Source organism: Microplitis mediator, chromosome 5 (assembly GCF_029852145.1).
Source record: "Microplitis mediator isolate UGA2020A chromosome 5, iyMicMedi2.1, whole genome shotgun sequence".
Lineage (NCBI taxonomy): Eukaryota > Metazoa > Arthropoda > Insecta > Hymenoptera > Braconidae > Microplitis > Microplitis mediator.
The window spans coordinates 27,078,430-27,094,923 of record NC_079973.1 but is presented as its reverse complement, the minus strand read 5'-3'; the positions used below and the strand labels follow the sequence as shown (position 1 = coordinate 27,094,923).

General features: G+C 32.0%; 1 protein-coding gene across 28 annotated transcripts in view; it reads left to right on the top strand.

Annotated features, from left to right (window-relative positions):
- LOC130667613 (microtubule-actin cross-linking factor 1) overlaps positions 1 to 16,494 on the top strand; it is a 100,158-nt gene that overhangs the window by 26,413 nt on the left and 57,251 nt on the right. For 18 of the 28 annotated variants that reach the window (XM_057469296.1, XM_057469299.1, XM_057469320.1 and 15 more), the window contains 5 exons: positions 5,064 to 5,125; positions 13,543 to 13,560; positions 13,701 to 13,760; positions 14,835 to 14,924; positions 16,265 to 16,435. In XM_057469296.1, the coding sequence (XP_057325279.1) occupies positions 5,064 to 5,125; positions 13,543 to 13,560; positions 13,701 to 13,760; positions 14,835 to 14,924; positions 16,265 to 16,435 (401 nt within the window). The remainder of the gene's footprint in view (positions 1 to 5,063; positions 5,126 to 13,542; positions 13,561 to 13,700; positions 13,761 to 14,834; positions 14,925 to 16,264; positions 16,436 to 16,494) is intronic. The other 10 variants (XM_057469324.1, XM_057469323.1, XM_057469322.1 and 7 more) reach the window with 2 other exon arrangements.

Here is a 16,494-nt window from a genome sequence, read left to right as displayed (position 1 = left end):
ACTAGAGGGGCTTTAAAAAAATTACACCCGTTAAATTTTTATCTAACAGTTCGCAACTTGCTAATTTAACGCGTGCGAATAATTCGCGCATGACGTTACGTGAACGACATATATTTATCTGCACTTTGCGTGGGTGGTGTTACAGGTGCGTGCAGTTAAAAGTTATCTATATATATATATATATATATATATTATTATCGTCATCAGTTAAATCAATGATGCGTTAAAATAGTAAACGGTTCAATTTTATTTAATGTTCGTAGTCTGTAGTCTATATTACTTTGCATACTAATATATTATCATCATTACAGTCATAATAAAAAATTAATAATGATAATAATATATTTTTAAATTGATTTTTATAAGACGAATTAATTATTGAGACTAAATACTTTTAAAAGGAAAAAAAAATAAAATGAGAACTTTGACTTTTGAAGTTAAATGTTCAGTATATAGAGATATATCACATGTGTGAATAAATACCAGTGGACTTTCGCTACCTGGTTGAGAAGTGTAAATAGCAACTGATTGTGGTCAGCCAACTAGCGCGACATCCGTTGCATCATTATTGAGTACAACGTTTACGATGTCAATAGAAGTTAAATAATAAAAAACTATCAAGCGGGATTTTAAAAACTAAACTCGTCAGCAAACTCTGTCTTGAAGATTCATGAGAAAAAATGTCGATTAAATGATTTTGTTATGTGGTATGCACTGGCAGCCGTAGTGTAATTGATGTCTGCTTGAATATATTGATAGGTACTTTTTTTTTAAATTTTAATCGACATTTTTGATACATAAATGGCGTGAGAGTTTGTCACTACAGGCAACACCATCGTACAGGAAATATATTTACGTCATTTAGTGTGTAATCTTTATATATAAATATATAATTTTCAGCATTCTGCGGTTCCATTCCATATTTCTTAGAAATGCATTAAACATTAGTAATAAATACCGCTGGAAATTACTATACTTGGTTTTATATATTAATAATATATAATACTATTTCAAATTAAGATGACGGAGAAAATTTTAATTTAAACCGTTTTCATTTGAGTTTGCTGACGTTCATTTCAATGCTGTCTATTATTAAATTTAAATAACTCGGGACACATTAATATAATGCCGTTGCAAATAAATATATATTTGTAAGAAAGGAAAAAGTAGGAAGTTGACACATACACAATAGACAATGCCACGGCTTACTTATATTCGTGTGGTTACAATAAAACTGAGCGCGTGAATAATATCCTGGTGTACGCATCCAATAACAATAACTCATATCGCGAAGTTTATATGCCTCGAGTAATATTTATGAATCACTTATACATTTTAATGTGTACTATCTCTTATTACATAATACATTAATATATATGTATTAAATAACTTACTAATATATTTAAATTTTATCTAAAATCTTAATTTCAAGTATGTGTTCAATACGTACTGTCTCATATTTGTTTATTTATTTTATCTCAAGAAGGATTTTTGATTAGATTATTTTTTGATCAAACTATTTATTTCAATTAAATGATCGTTGTGATAAGGTTTCAAGTAACCCATTACTTTTTTTTAATGCATTAGCGTTATCAAAAACCATTAAAATTTATGTTTCCGTCCCAAAAATTATCTTCATATACATTTTTTATTTATTTGTTAAAATATCGCAATTTCTGAACCGCTGCGTTTATTTTTATGAAATTTTTTGAATTTTATCATAAAAAATAGAGTCTGCGTGCAATAAATTTCCATCGTGAGGATTTTTCATCTTTTTGTACCCACACAGAAAAAAATAATTTCTTGGCGCAAGAAATTTTTTGTATTATAAATTGAAAACAAAAATTTTCTTGAGACAAGAAAAAATTTCTCGGTTCAAAAAATTTTTTTCTTGCTCTACAAAAATTTATTCTCGCTCCAAGAAATTTTAAGTTTTCAATTTATAATTCAAAAATTTTTTTGGGACAAATAAAAATTTCTTGGACTAAGAAATCCTTTTTTTCTGTGCACATGTGCTAAAATAATTTGAAATTTTCATTATAAACTAATTTATTTCAACCCGTGCAATATATCTAGAATCATAAGACATCAAAATAAATTTAAAAGTTGAGAACGTGTTATCGAGGAGTTAATGGGTTAGAATATATCAGGATTGAAGCGGTTTAAAACTCTCCTCGTCCATTACACGAAATCAGGGCGTGAAATGTCATGGAAGATATATGAAGAGTAACCGTGAGTTAACGGATATAGTAGAGTGTGTATACTGTATAGTGGATCAGAGTATCGCAGGGTGGGCTATTACGATAGTGGATCTAAGAAAAATAAAACGAGTATCTCGAATTAACGTGGTGAAGTGATGGGTAAGAGCGGGTGTGCTTGCTATTTGAGGCCTATAAACTAACCGTAACCATCGGACAGATGTGATCGCCCGCATATCGCATCACATATCCTACATGTACTGAGCTAAGCCCAACTCAACTCAAAGTGATCCGAGTACTCTCCCGTCTTTCTCTTGCTATCCGCAATTGCAAGAGCATATTATGTACAAGTAATAGCAAGCACTCAAGTGACCATATTTAATGTCATGAGGGCGTCGTTCAAGTCTAGTTCAATCCCAATTCGAACCATTCTCACGACACTGAGTCTGATTAATTCTCATACCATCTTCAGCAGACTCAAATATTAACACACACCGCAGACCACAATTTTATGTTACCATTGAATTGATTATCTAATCTCAAAGTATACAAATTGTGATATTTAAGCTCTGTTAAAAGCCAATAGATCTTTCGAATAAATATAAAATAGCCACAATGTAGCTATTTATTAACATTAACATTAACTTTAATCTTAAACGATAAATCTCTATTTGTGTCTCCTAGCACTCGTGATCTATTATGACCATTCTTGGCATTTAACGATAAACTATTATTCTATACGCTAAATTTTATCCACTTAGTTATTGTAGCTGTAGATTAAACGCCCGCGTTTTTGCTTGTCTCGCACACAAACACACAACACACACACACACAGCAGTTATTTATTCTAATGTGTTTTCTTCTTACGGCGGTTCTTTAACCTCGTCACCGTGCCAAAAGAGTCTGATAATAAATTGTCACGGGGTTTAAATAATTGTCAAGAGCTAGAGTGCAATTTTACGTTCACAGATATTTATATTCTTTGAGAGAAAAAAATTTCAATCCAACTATGTACTTAAAAAATGAACAAAAAAACGTCTCTTCCGTATTATATATAGATATAGTAAAAAGTGGGCGCTCACGTAGGTGTATAATATTTGCTCTGAGTAGCATGAGAAGTCACAGCCGTCTTATTTGACATTCCGATCTCGAAGGTGTAAAATGTTCTCGGGTTAAAAAAAATTTTTCATGTACATTCGCGACAAATAGGCGCCACTGTGAAAAAGATCTGATGTCATGGTAAAAAAATATTTGCTAAGAAAAATCAACGACCTGTGGTCTTGCGTCTTTTCCATAAATTCGCTTTTGAAAAAAAAAATCTAGGATTCTTTTCAAAGATAATTTATATTAATAATTTAAATAACTCGGTTTAATTGAAAAACTGTTGACGCTATTGAGTAATTTAAATTATTTTTCCACGATAAATCCTCAGATCGTGACATCAATCTATCAATTGTCTGCAGTCGCTGAAGCTGTCAATTCACAAACTCGTCACTCAATTTATACACTCGCAATATATTTAAGTCCTTATTATTGTCTATTTATTTAGCAATAAATTATATATATATATTCCGACAATTATATAGTCCAAAAAGGAAGTTCTTTGACTGGTGGTTTAGATCAAAGCATAAACTCTCAAGCCCGCCTTAGTCTCGGGTCCAACTTGGCCTTTTGATGTTAGATCTACGTACGCCTCGATCAGCTTTCTGAGAATTCGTGACGGAAAATTATACGCTCATTACGTTAATTATTTTAGCTTTCGGCTACTAATACCAACATGATATTATTTAACGCCTCGAGCGTCAATGTCGCTGCTAAATATTTCTTTTAAAATTATTATTATTATTTTTTATTATTTAAGTACTTGTGATTTAATCATCAAATTTCTTTCTCCACTCAATTCATCCCTCATGTAATGAATTACTTGGAGGTTATTGTCTGCAAGTGAACTCTGATCCCTCATACTCAATGTTACTCGTGGGCTGCAGCTGCACGAATCTGTAGCCACAGCAACCAGCTTATGCTATTAAATTTCAATTTCCAATCATTTAATTTTAAAAACGTATTTAAACCTTAACCTTGTCCAACATTTATTACTCATTTTAAATTTTTAAAATTAAACTTCTCTTCCTCAATGAGTTTAAATAAATAATTCATTTTAAAAATCTTCTATATAAAAAATAAATTATTTATTTAAATATTAAGTCTACAAATCTTTTGACATGTGTACATATTTTAAAAATCACAAGCAATATACTCTAAATTATGCGGTAAAAAAAATATCACGGCATATATTTACACAAAAGAAACCAGATAATTGAGAATAAAAAGCAGTGACTTATATTTGCACGGCAATTAAGTACTGTCGTATAATACAAGACACTCGGTGACAATGTCACTAGTGTAAAGCAGAAGACTCCTACTTACTCTTCGTCAGTATTTATTCTCTTTACTCCTTTTCACGGGCACTTAGCTCACGCAACGTGGGCGTGACTGGAGTACTGAGGACCGAGCACGAAAGTTCAAGAGGTCGAGTCCCGACCTTAAAGACCGCGGTCTCATCAGGATTGATTGCGATTCCGCGTCTCTGTCGTTAATTTAAACCAGCAGCAATTCCGCATATCCTCAAGGTTTACAAGTTTACCTTTAACCCTTTACTGACTTTCTAAACACACCAGCTTCCTGATTAACCTTAAATATAAATATATACATATATACTGCAGATATTTATCTTGTTATTGTCTTGGTTCTAAGGTTAATTGAGTTTATACTCTACAGCTAGTGATTAACAAGTAACGGATAATTTATACCTTGATTTTATTTTTTTATACATAATTTTCTATTTCTTATTTTTTTTAATTACAGACGAGCGTGATGCCATCCAGAAAAAGACCTTTACTAAGTGGGTGAACAAACATTTAAAAAAGGTAAGTTTTATTTAAATCTTATTTTATATATATTCAGTTTTTTTGTATAGGTATTTTTTTTTGAATGCGGATTGAAATGAAATTCAGATCACTCTGAAAAAACAAACTCCTTGTTGACTCCTCCGTTAACGGAGTGATTTTTTTTTAAACTCCGTACAGTGTAAATTTTCATAAAATACAAAAGCATCGTTATTATTATTTAACATATAAATATTAATAGAGTAATTAAAATACAAAGAGATCAAAAATATACAAGATATTAAAAAAAAATTATTTTATAATTTACATCTTGGTCTTTTTTGCAGCATCGCAATAAACGTAAGATTTAACAGAATAAATTAACATGCACTTGTGCAAGAAGTTTTTCATCTTGATATTGCATATTAAATTGTTTACAAATTTGAATTCATTGTTACTGTTATTAGCATAATAATTAAATATTTATAAAACGACGTTGATTGGTCGTGTGAACAATATCGAGTATTTTTCTTCCATCAGCTCAATCAGGACTGATGACTGTCACGCGGAAATCGTCGGGCTTCTATCCATAAACTATATAATAGTTTCTATTATTTATCAATAAAGCAAAAAAAAAAAAAAAAAATTATAGATATATTTACTGAGTTACTCCGCAGTACAGTAGGAAGTATGTGAAGTTTAAATAAAGTGAAGGTGAGGTTAGTTAACGAGCTCAACTTGCAACATATATGTATCCATCCATGACTTATTTATGAATTGCAATTTAAACGCTAGCTATTTATTATCTTCAACTTATTCCGAGTATGATATTTTTATTGGGCTCTAGAGAAAAATATAAAGATAACGAGTTTAGCGATAGGTCGCGGAGACAACGTCGCATCACCGGTCTTAAAATTATTAATCCCAGTAGTCAATAAAACATAAATCGATGAGTTTGTAGATAATTAAATAAAATAATTAGATTGGATGATTTGGATTAAGTCTATTGATAAATGTGCCACTGCTAGTAATATACACAGAAAAAAAGAATTTCTTGGCGCAAGAAATATTTTTTATTATGAATTGAAGACAAAAATTTTTCTCGCCTAAGAAATTTTTTTCTTGTTCCAAGAAAATTTTATCTTACCCCAAGAAAAGTTTTGTCTTCACTTTATAATACAAACAATTTCTTGGGTCAGGTAAAAATTTTCTTAGAACAAGAAAAAATTTTTTGCGCCAAAAAATCCTTTTTTTCTGTGTAAGGCAGACAATTGACGTCAATTGACCAGCGAAAAATTAACAATCGGTCATTTTTTAAATTTAATTTCAGTTTATCCGTCGACTTGATTTTGCTCTAAAAATTATTTTATAAACAATTGGCCAAATTATTTTTGACGTCGATTGTCAGTCAATTTTGCGTCACAGGCCACCAGATACTTAATAAATATAATAATATCCGATCTTACTTGTTTGTAAAATTACCCGTTTGTCGTTTTATCTTGGAAAAGTCCAACTTGCTGGAAATAAATTAATTTTTTACTTATTTATGGATAAAAAAATAACGTGGGTTGAGTTGCTCACATAATATCAAGTCTTGACGGTTTGAAAAACATAAAAATTAGAATTATTAGTTTTCGCTTAACTGCAACCTGACGTATGTCGCGTGGCGCATATATGTAGGCTGAAGGTAGTTTGCCCAGCTCGCGAGCTATAGATGGTAGTGCTGATAGAAGAAATAAAAAAATATACAATAAGTGGGCGGATAAGGGAGTGAGAAATATTTTGTCACCTTAGGATTCGTTCTGGTTCGTCACGTTAACATTTTATTTTAAACGAAAATAAACATGAGCATAAATATTTATTTTTTTTATTAAATTTTATCACTGATCTACAATTGTGGCTGTGAGATGTTCAATTTCCATAAGTCATCATCATTCAATTCAGCGATCAGATAAAGCCGGAATGGAAATATTTTAAAAAAATATATACAAGTATGAATGTTATATATATATATATATATATATATATATATATATATATATATATATATATATATATAGATATAAAACCAGTACCATTGAGATAAAGTAACTTTTGTTATTATTATTTTATGGACACTTGAATTGTCTTTGTTTGATGACGAGACGAGAGTTTGTTCTTATTCTTACTTCTTACTTCTTACTTCTTACAATAATATATGTCAGGTATTTCGAAGTAAGTCATGGTCTCGTAACTTTTCTTTAAAACGGCGAATGAAAAAATAATTAATTCAACTTTGGGCAATACCCTCATTTATATTTTATTTATTTTTTTTTTTTTTATCTCTCAGCGCATTCCACGGTTTTACTTTTACGCGACTGAGAATTTATTGATGATTCACACCCATCGTGAGCAATCTAACAGTTACGAGATGTATTCGTGCATTAAACTCTCGCATCACATTAACCATTCTATTACCTCATAGACAGAATATTCTCTCCGGTAAATAAACCGTAAATTTATCTCCTTTTTCCATTTCATCATCGAGAAATAATTTTTTTATAAAAATGCAAAATATGCCTTTTAAATATTAAACTTGAGACTTATTCTTAAGAAAATAATGAATGGATTGTTTTATGTGAATTATTTTTTAAAAAGAATAACTAATGACATTGCTGGTCACATGCAGTTAGCTATAGATTACTACACATATATATATATATATTTATATATAAAACAAGAACTCAGATTGCGTGCTGACTCTTCCGTTGAACACGACACGCTGCTCGATCGTAGACAATATGAGTTAGAGGATAATATAATACGATACATCAGCCTTGACGTGTAGTAGCAAGTAAAGAATATAACCAAGAAGTGGATAGGAGCTGAAAGTCGCGGTGTTATTCGTGTAAATTCTATCAGGCACACATAGCACTTATGTCGTATCGTTACCAAGTTAGACACAAGGTCATATCACGATACTTTGATATCATTCTCAAGAAAGCAACCTATCAAAACGGTCAACCCAACGGGAACTCTTAGCCCTACCACTTGAGCAAAAATATTTTTAAAGCTTCACTACTCCTTTTTTTTTTTTTAATCTTTATTCTTGACATAGCTTAGAAATATCATCAATCACTCTGTCACATCCGGATTGTGAATCACACAAGTAAATCGTTAAGATTACAGTTTTTTTATTTTTTATTTCGCTGAATTTATGAATAGAATTCAAGTTAGTGAGACATCATATATTATTAAAATGATTGAATTATTTTTAATTTATAGTCTGCGACTACTAATTTTTTTAAAAAATAAATTAAATCTTACAGCCAGTCCGTGTAGTTAATTTTTTTTTATTAAGTCTCAAACACATTTAGTATAAAATATAAAAGGCGGCAATTTTTTAATTTAAAAAAGTACCTCTAGTTTCCTTGAGCTGAAACCGATCGATAGATGAAAAGTGTAGCATGATCTGGTTACTGCCCGAGGGTGTGTACCAGCTCCCAGTGGTAGTTTTAAAAACGATTAAAGAGAAACCGCCCGCAGTAGAATGGCTCCCTCTCGGAAGGTGTGTCGTCGGCATTAATCTCCAGGCATCGATTTACAAATTACACTTACCTGTACTTAGTTGAGTGAAGCAAACGCAAGTTGGAGCGCTTTCGAGCGTGAAATTGACCAAGAGCTATGCCTGCTTCAAACTGTAACTAAAGTCGTGATGTCTATTTTTTTTTTTTTTTTTTTTTTTATCTATACGATGACGAGGACTCGTGCCGCGGACGTCTCTTTGACTTTTCTTGTCTTTCGATTATCGCTTCCTCTTCCTCCTCATATAAGGACTAAACTCATCTATTAAATATATACATGTATTATAAAGACTTACTATCAGTTTATTCAACTTGAATGTCTTCGGCCGAGTTTAAATAAAATTCCGCGAATCAAGACGGCAATTTAGTATGCTGGCATCGTGACCACAATTATTATTTCCGTCAAGGCTTGTCCTGACAATATTTTTCCACGTCATTTAATGTTTCTTAAATTACCTCCCAATGCAACTCCAAGTCTAATTCTAAATTGAATACTCTTGACTTTGTATGCAAACTAAATTTTTAATTTTATTTTTCTCTCAAGTATTTAATTATTTTATTTATTTTTTTCGTTTATACTTTAATCCAACGGTATAGCAGCGATACCCAAGTTATATTTTAAAATTCTCACGGAAGTAAGATAAGCTCCAGTGTATATAAAACGGCAAGTTAAAGAGATAAGTGTCTTGACGCGGCTCGTTCTTCTGTAAAACCGTGAACAAGTTGTTACACGTATTACGACCAGCATACCACAAACATGTACATGGTCACAACACACAGACACCATTAAAGTTACAACAAAGTCGGTAATCGCGTCAGTAAGACTTTTCACCCAACTACCCATTACATGGGTGCATTTTTGCCATCAATATAACGCGTCTCTGTTTAACATTTATTACACACACACACACACTTCTATATACATAATAATTTTAAACTTAAAAATTCTCAAGCACTTAATTATTCAGTCTTAACTCTTAATTGATAAAATTGACATCTTTATTGTTGAGCTGACAGTGATTAGATGATTTAAAATTTTTGTGCGAGTATTTAAAAACGTGGGAAGCGTTAGATGTAGGCGGTGCAAGTGTAAAATTATTCCAGCCTGTTTGCCAGCAAGGTCATTGCTCGTAACTTTAATTCATAGAACATCTCGGCAAATGGCCAGTAGCTTTAAGTAAAATCAAATGTCTCGTTTAAAGTACTACATCAAATATATATGTATACACACACACATGTACGAAACACTTTGTGATATTATGTATGTATCAAGATTGAGAATTGCTTTCAAAGCATCCAAACTACTCGACAAATTTGATAGTTGGTCCCTATTAAACTTTCAGCTCCTTAATCGTTTTCGACTTTGGCCCGTCTATGATCTGTACCGCCTTTATATCTGTACCAGCTTTTAAATGGATGAATATTCAAATAATATATAAGGTTTACTTTATTGGCAAATGTCTCCACCTGCTCTTGACTAAATTAACTTTTAAATATTTCTAAAATATTTCTCCGAACATATTAATCTTAAAAAAAAAACCGGATCTGTATACCTCGACTTATTTATCTTGCTTTTTTATTATTGTTTGTTTAAAAAATTACATTACAAAAAAAACATACATATATATTGAAAAAAATTCCGTTTCAATCACCAGCATCCGGCAACGGAGCAACAATAAAACAGCAGTTGCATCCAAATGGGTCAATTACATCTCCCTGTAATTTTTTTCTACTCAGAGTAAGAGGAAGTCAATTCTTTCAAGTCATTGTGGCGTGTCTCGCGGATTTTTATTTTTCACTTAAAACTCCAAGGTCACCCCAATGTGGGTACAGTAAAAAGCTGAACAAACACATTGTTTATGCTCGAAACGGGTCTTTTATCAGTTTTTATATTTTTTTTTAATAATATAACAACTCTCTGTCTCTATAAACACTCATTTTCTCTTTTCCACCAAAAGGGGAACTGGCTTTCATACTCGCGAAGCCCCATCCTGTTTAGTTTAAAATTTAAACAAAGCACGCCGCCAGTTTCTGCCTTTTACACACAAAACAAAACGTCAAATCCGAAGGATTGTGAGCTTAAAAGAGAATATTGAAATAGAAGAGGGTGCAAATTAATGGCACTGAGGAATGAAGAAACTTGTTTGCTTACATTTTACACGATAATCTACTCTATTCGGTTCTTAGACTTCATTAGATCTTCTTTTACATCTTAAATCCTTTAACTTAAAGAAGAAAAAAAAAAGAAAAAGTATCCAATTTGTTGACAAGTTGAATCATCGAGTCGAATTTGTTGATACTGCTATTTATGACTCACACAACTTTTTTATGCCTTCGCGTCATTGAAAGACAGAATAATTCCTTTTAGAGAAAATTTCAGCATCGAAATAACTGAATGTAAGTCAGTAGATTATAAATTTATGTGTAACAACAACAACAACAATCACCAGTGGAATAGTGGTGCCGGAAGTATAAGACAATGTTGAACTACTATGCGATGGCATTTAGAATTCCTCAGATGGCCTGCAGCAAACGAGTCAAGAGACATAACATTCTCAATGTTACTCGGATCCAAGGGCCATTTAAGACGCGTGACTCACTTGTGGGTTGCTGTGCAGTACTTGCAGGTTCTGTTTCTGTTTCTTCAGCTGGCTTTACATTTGCTCTGCATCAACGCCATATATGGATTGAGTTATCCCGGTGAAGAAAAATTATTTAAAGTCATCTCTGTGCTCATTTGACGAGCGACTTAAGAAGACCGCAACTTTCACCGTAAAACTTTTTATTTCCGTTAATTGTGGGACTTATTTAATTTAATGTGTGTATACACTGATATAAGGAATACATACGATGTTTTTTTACCGTTTGATTGTTTGTTTGTCTGTCAGTAATCTAAGCTCGTACACTAGATGGGCAAAGTAAGGAAAGGTTATTTATATTAGAAGACAAGTTTATATAGAGCTCGGGTATATCTTAACTCATTAATTTGCTAAAACGGATCCTGAACGCCGGAGAACAAGGCCATGGGAAACTACTCGGCATCTCACGTCCTTATATATATATATACGATATACTCCTTTGTGTTCATGAGTGGAGCCGAGTGCGGTACACCTCCCTCGCGTAATCCGTTATAGCGAATCTCATTGTTGTAGCCCGGGCGGCTGACCTTCGTGATGCAACCAAAGAACCAGAGTCAAGGTGTTGATGCAGCCTTGCTACTTTATTTTCCATTTTCATTTTTGCTCACTTCTAAACTTTTTTTAAAAATTTTTTTTCACAATCACGTGGTTTTAAAGTTCAACTCTTGACATAAATCAACTAATCAAGTTGTCTTACTGTTCGAAAAGTCGTTACATATATTTTAGTAGCGCGATTAATCTTTTGCAGAAACCTAGTAGCTTTAATCGTTTACTATAAATCTTCATTTTTTTATTTCCAGAATCCTTGATATTCTGGCATTAATTATTAATCATAATTAATATTGCAAAAGTAAATGTTTCGAGCGAGTAAATGACTTTTAAGGAAATTAATAATTTATGCTAATAAATTCGAGTATTGTAGGCACAAATCATTAAATCTTGATGTGAAAAAAAGGTGTATTGAACCTGCGTGTGGCTCACAAGGGTCGCGATAAAGATTATAAAAATGGTGATTACAACGAGACGATTCTGGTTTCACATGGTCAGCCCACTGGATGCTGGGAGCAACCAAACAGGCGAACGAGTAAAGTATTATACAGACACCAGCTGCGATTCCGTGGCGCCCACATACATACAGTTGCTTTCCTGAGTCTGACCTTATTCGGACACCTTCTCCATCGCGCCTTCTTCTCTCCCTGGTCGCCTACCAATTCTCATACCAAAGTTTGCCCAACACACTGCCCGACACGACCAATCGTACTGTCCAGAGTACAAAACCTTCACCAGCTCTCCTCTACTGTAATAAGTATCTTTAAATTCTCCTTCTATTCGTTATTCACTTCACCATCATCGTCGTCGCTGTCGTCGTATTTCGCAATTACCAGCAAGTGGGTGCACTTCTATTCTCCGAGAGTAATTCCACCGTTGAGTTTCGTAATGGACCAACAGGAAGCGAGTCATAATATTGATACAGCACGTGAATTTCACGAGCTTCATTTCACTCATTTTTGTTTATTTCTACAGTTTTACATTTTGTTTTTTTTAAGTCTTTTCAATAGTAACGGTGCTTTTGTAATAACAAATTGGTCAAGGTTTATGTTACAATATGTAGCATAATTTTGATAATAAATAGCAGCTGAAAAAAATATTACAAGTGGTCCCATTGAAGGCGACGTCGAATGCAATTCAAGTTAAATGAAGACGCACTCACGTTTAATTATACTCAGTTCATACTCATGCATTTTTTTGTTAAGCCTAAATAAGTTTAAGAACATACGTTTTATAGTGCGTTAAGAATTGTGGGCAATTTAATTTACGGAATGCAGACACATTAAAATCAAGTACACTAAAATATTCGCTGCTTAAACCTTATCCAAGTCTCGTTAGCAATTTTTTTTTACTTTTAATATTATTGTACACTCTAAATGGAAGTAATTCAATTCAAAGTAACTGTTTAACAAAGTCATTATGCTCAAAATTGTTTTATTTTTAATTTTAAAAAAATTTAACTTACGTGGGAAATGTCTTCTTCTCCTTGTTACTCTTCGCGCAGTCCTACATTTATATATATATTTTATACCCAATTATTTTCCCTTTTACAAAGCCGTAATGGTTTCAACTGCGCACTTAAAATGATGTCTAGTAGGCATATATATTTTTTTTATGTCTTTATTAAGTTTGCATTTTCCTAATTACCCAAATTGTTGTCGTAACTAAACATTAAATGAAATTTTTTTTCTTTCACGCAATTCATTAGCACTGGAAATATGTAAAGGTAACCTTAACAATTACTAATTATATCATTAATCATTTTTTAAATTAAAAAGTTTTTTTATTCCTTCATGAAAAAATAAAAAACTCATAAATTTTCTTAACATATCCTGGTGATGGCTTTATACCTGTTCGATTTTTCAGACTTACACGTGTCTCCACGTGTGTGTGGTCGTCAACAACCAGCCCTGCTGTTCTCCTACTGTAAGTTAACGCTTTGTTATTATCACAAAGTGTGTTGCATGTTTGCCTAAACTAATATAAAATACCAAGGTTTTTTCTTTTTTTTATATTCATGCCCGCTTAAGGCCATTTTTGGACAGTGCCTCCCACTTTTTTAAAATTTTCAATGATTTTCAACTGTCATAAGCGTATCAAATTTTTATCAATTAATTAAAAAAAAATGAGAACATTAATTGAAAAAAGGACAACGTAGTCGTAATTTCGCCGATATATAGATTTTAAAAAAAATTATTTACACTTGACATCAATTAAGAGTTAAACAAAATTCATTAAATAAAGTTCAGTAAAATCGTCATGTCAATTTTATAATTCGAATTTTTAAATTTTGGCGGCTAAAATTTATTCAACAAATTTCGTTCGACTCCCAATTGATATCAATTGTAAGTAATTTTTTTAAAATTCTGTATCTCGACGAAATCACGACTACGTTGTCCTTTTTTCAATTAAGGTTTTAATTTTTTTTTAATTAATTAATAAAATTTTAATACGGTTATGACAGTTGTTGAAAGTCTTTGCATATTTTTAAAAAGTGGGGGGCACTGTTTGAGAATGCCCTTAAGCTTATTTTCATTCATATCTATTGATTTAAAATTTTTTATTCCGCCCATCCGTTGCGTCTGATTCTTCTTGTACTTTGTCACTTAGTATTTAGTCTGTGTGTCACGAGCACTGTAATTTTTTGCACGTAACATAAGACCTCTCGCGTTTTCACGTCACGCTTTACGCATCGATCACTTGCGGCGACACTAACATAAAAAATATTTAATAAAATATGGCCATAAAAAGCATTATTTTCGTATGAAATGTAGAACAACAATTATCTTTTATTGTGTCAGTAGTTTTTCTTACTCAATTTATTATTTTATTTAAAACGTTTAATTTTATATAAAAGGCTGCTATTAAATAATTAAATATTGTAATAGCTTTAGTCAAAGCAATTTGAACTGTGATTTTAAATTTATATTTCAGCTAATCTTGAATTATAATAAATTATATATTTTAATAATACCAATAAAAATCTATATATTTTTTCAGGCGAGCAGACATGTCGGAGATTTATTCGAAGATTTACGAGATGGACACAACCTTATATCTTTATTGGAAGTACTTTCCGGCGAACACCTCGTAAGTATATATATATATAAAAAAAAAATTTACAACTTAAATTAATTTAGTTCCCATAGAAATTTCATAAGAAATTAATCATTATCTTCTCTACCCATAAAAAAAAGTAAATAAATAAATTTATATCACGAAGAAATTGACATAATCAAAGTTTGAAATCGCCTTATAACCAACATTATGATGCAAGCGCAAGCATGTACTATATTTTTTGTAAAACCACCGACAACATGTATCGGCTCTCTTTAACCTGGACTTTGACTAATGATTTTTCCGTAAGATCTTAGGTCGTGATGACTATCCACAATATTGTAACACACACGCGTGGATCAATTGCAGCTAATCAGGTCGTCTCTTTTACTGCACATAAATACTCTCACAGAGCACACAACAGTACACAGATACACACATACACGCCCATAAAACAACACCGCGAACCGCGTACTACTGAGGATTCCGCGAAGCGATCGATCGCCACTCGTGATTCACCTCGACGCGACGATAATTACTTGTCCATGATTATTTATACTTATTCGTGACCAGTTACGTAATTAAATGTTAATTCATAGTACTACTTACAAGCAAGTATTTGTTTTTAGGGTCGCGCTAATATGTTCAATCATCAACGTATATAATACACACTATCCTGTTTTCTCTTACATGCACTTGTAAAAGTCTCTACATCATTTATTTAATATGATATTAATTGCTTTTATCCATAAACCCCCCAATAATGATAATAACACCGCCAATGGCCTGGAACATTGAACAATCTGAGTGATGTTTAAAGATCACGGTAAATTGACAGTTCAATTAATCTTACATGTCATTTAATAGCCAACTGCGCATGTATGTTTCTCTTTATTTTCGTGATATGTGTCAAGCAATTTAAATTCCACCTGTCTTTAACACGTTCTCCGACTGACTCAGAGTCATATACTTCTGCAATTTAGGGTAATATGAAGATCACAGTAATGTATGTGTATATATGTAGCAATTTAACAATAAAACTTTTGGAAATTACGGTCGATATACATATTATCCACCAGCACACTAACACGATCGGTTCGTTTTCTGACGCTATCAAAACACGAATCTCTCTCCCTGGCTAATGATTACTCGATATCCAATTTAATTGGGTTGGGCGAATACAGTAAAGAAATCTTCTTTTAACTTTACATGTACACATGCATACACATTTGCAGATATTTTTAAGGCTCGCATTTATCTTGTTATAATCTCAACATATTGAACAAGAGTTAAATTACTTATATAGATTTATTTATATGTATATATAAAACATAAAAGATATTAATGTCGGATGTTTTTCTTTTAATTTTCAGCCGCGGGAAAGAGGACGAATGCGTTTTCACATGCTGCAAAATGTCCAAATGGCCCTGGATTTTTTGCGTTACAAAAAAATAAAACTCGTCAATATAAGAGCTGAAGATATCGTTGACGGCAACCCCAAACTCACATTAGGTTTAATATGGACCATTATTCTTCACTTCCAGGTAAGTTGTTATATATATAATTATATATACATATATGCCGTATGTTTGTGACCTTAATT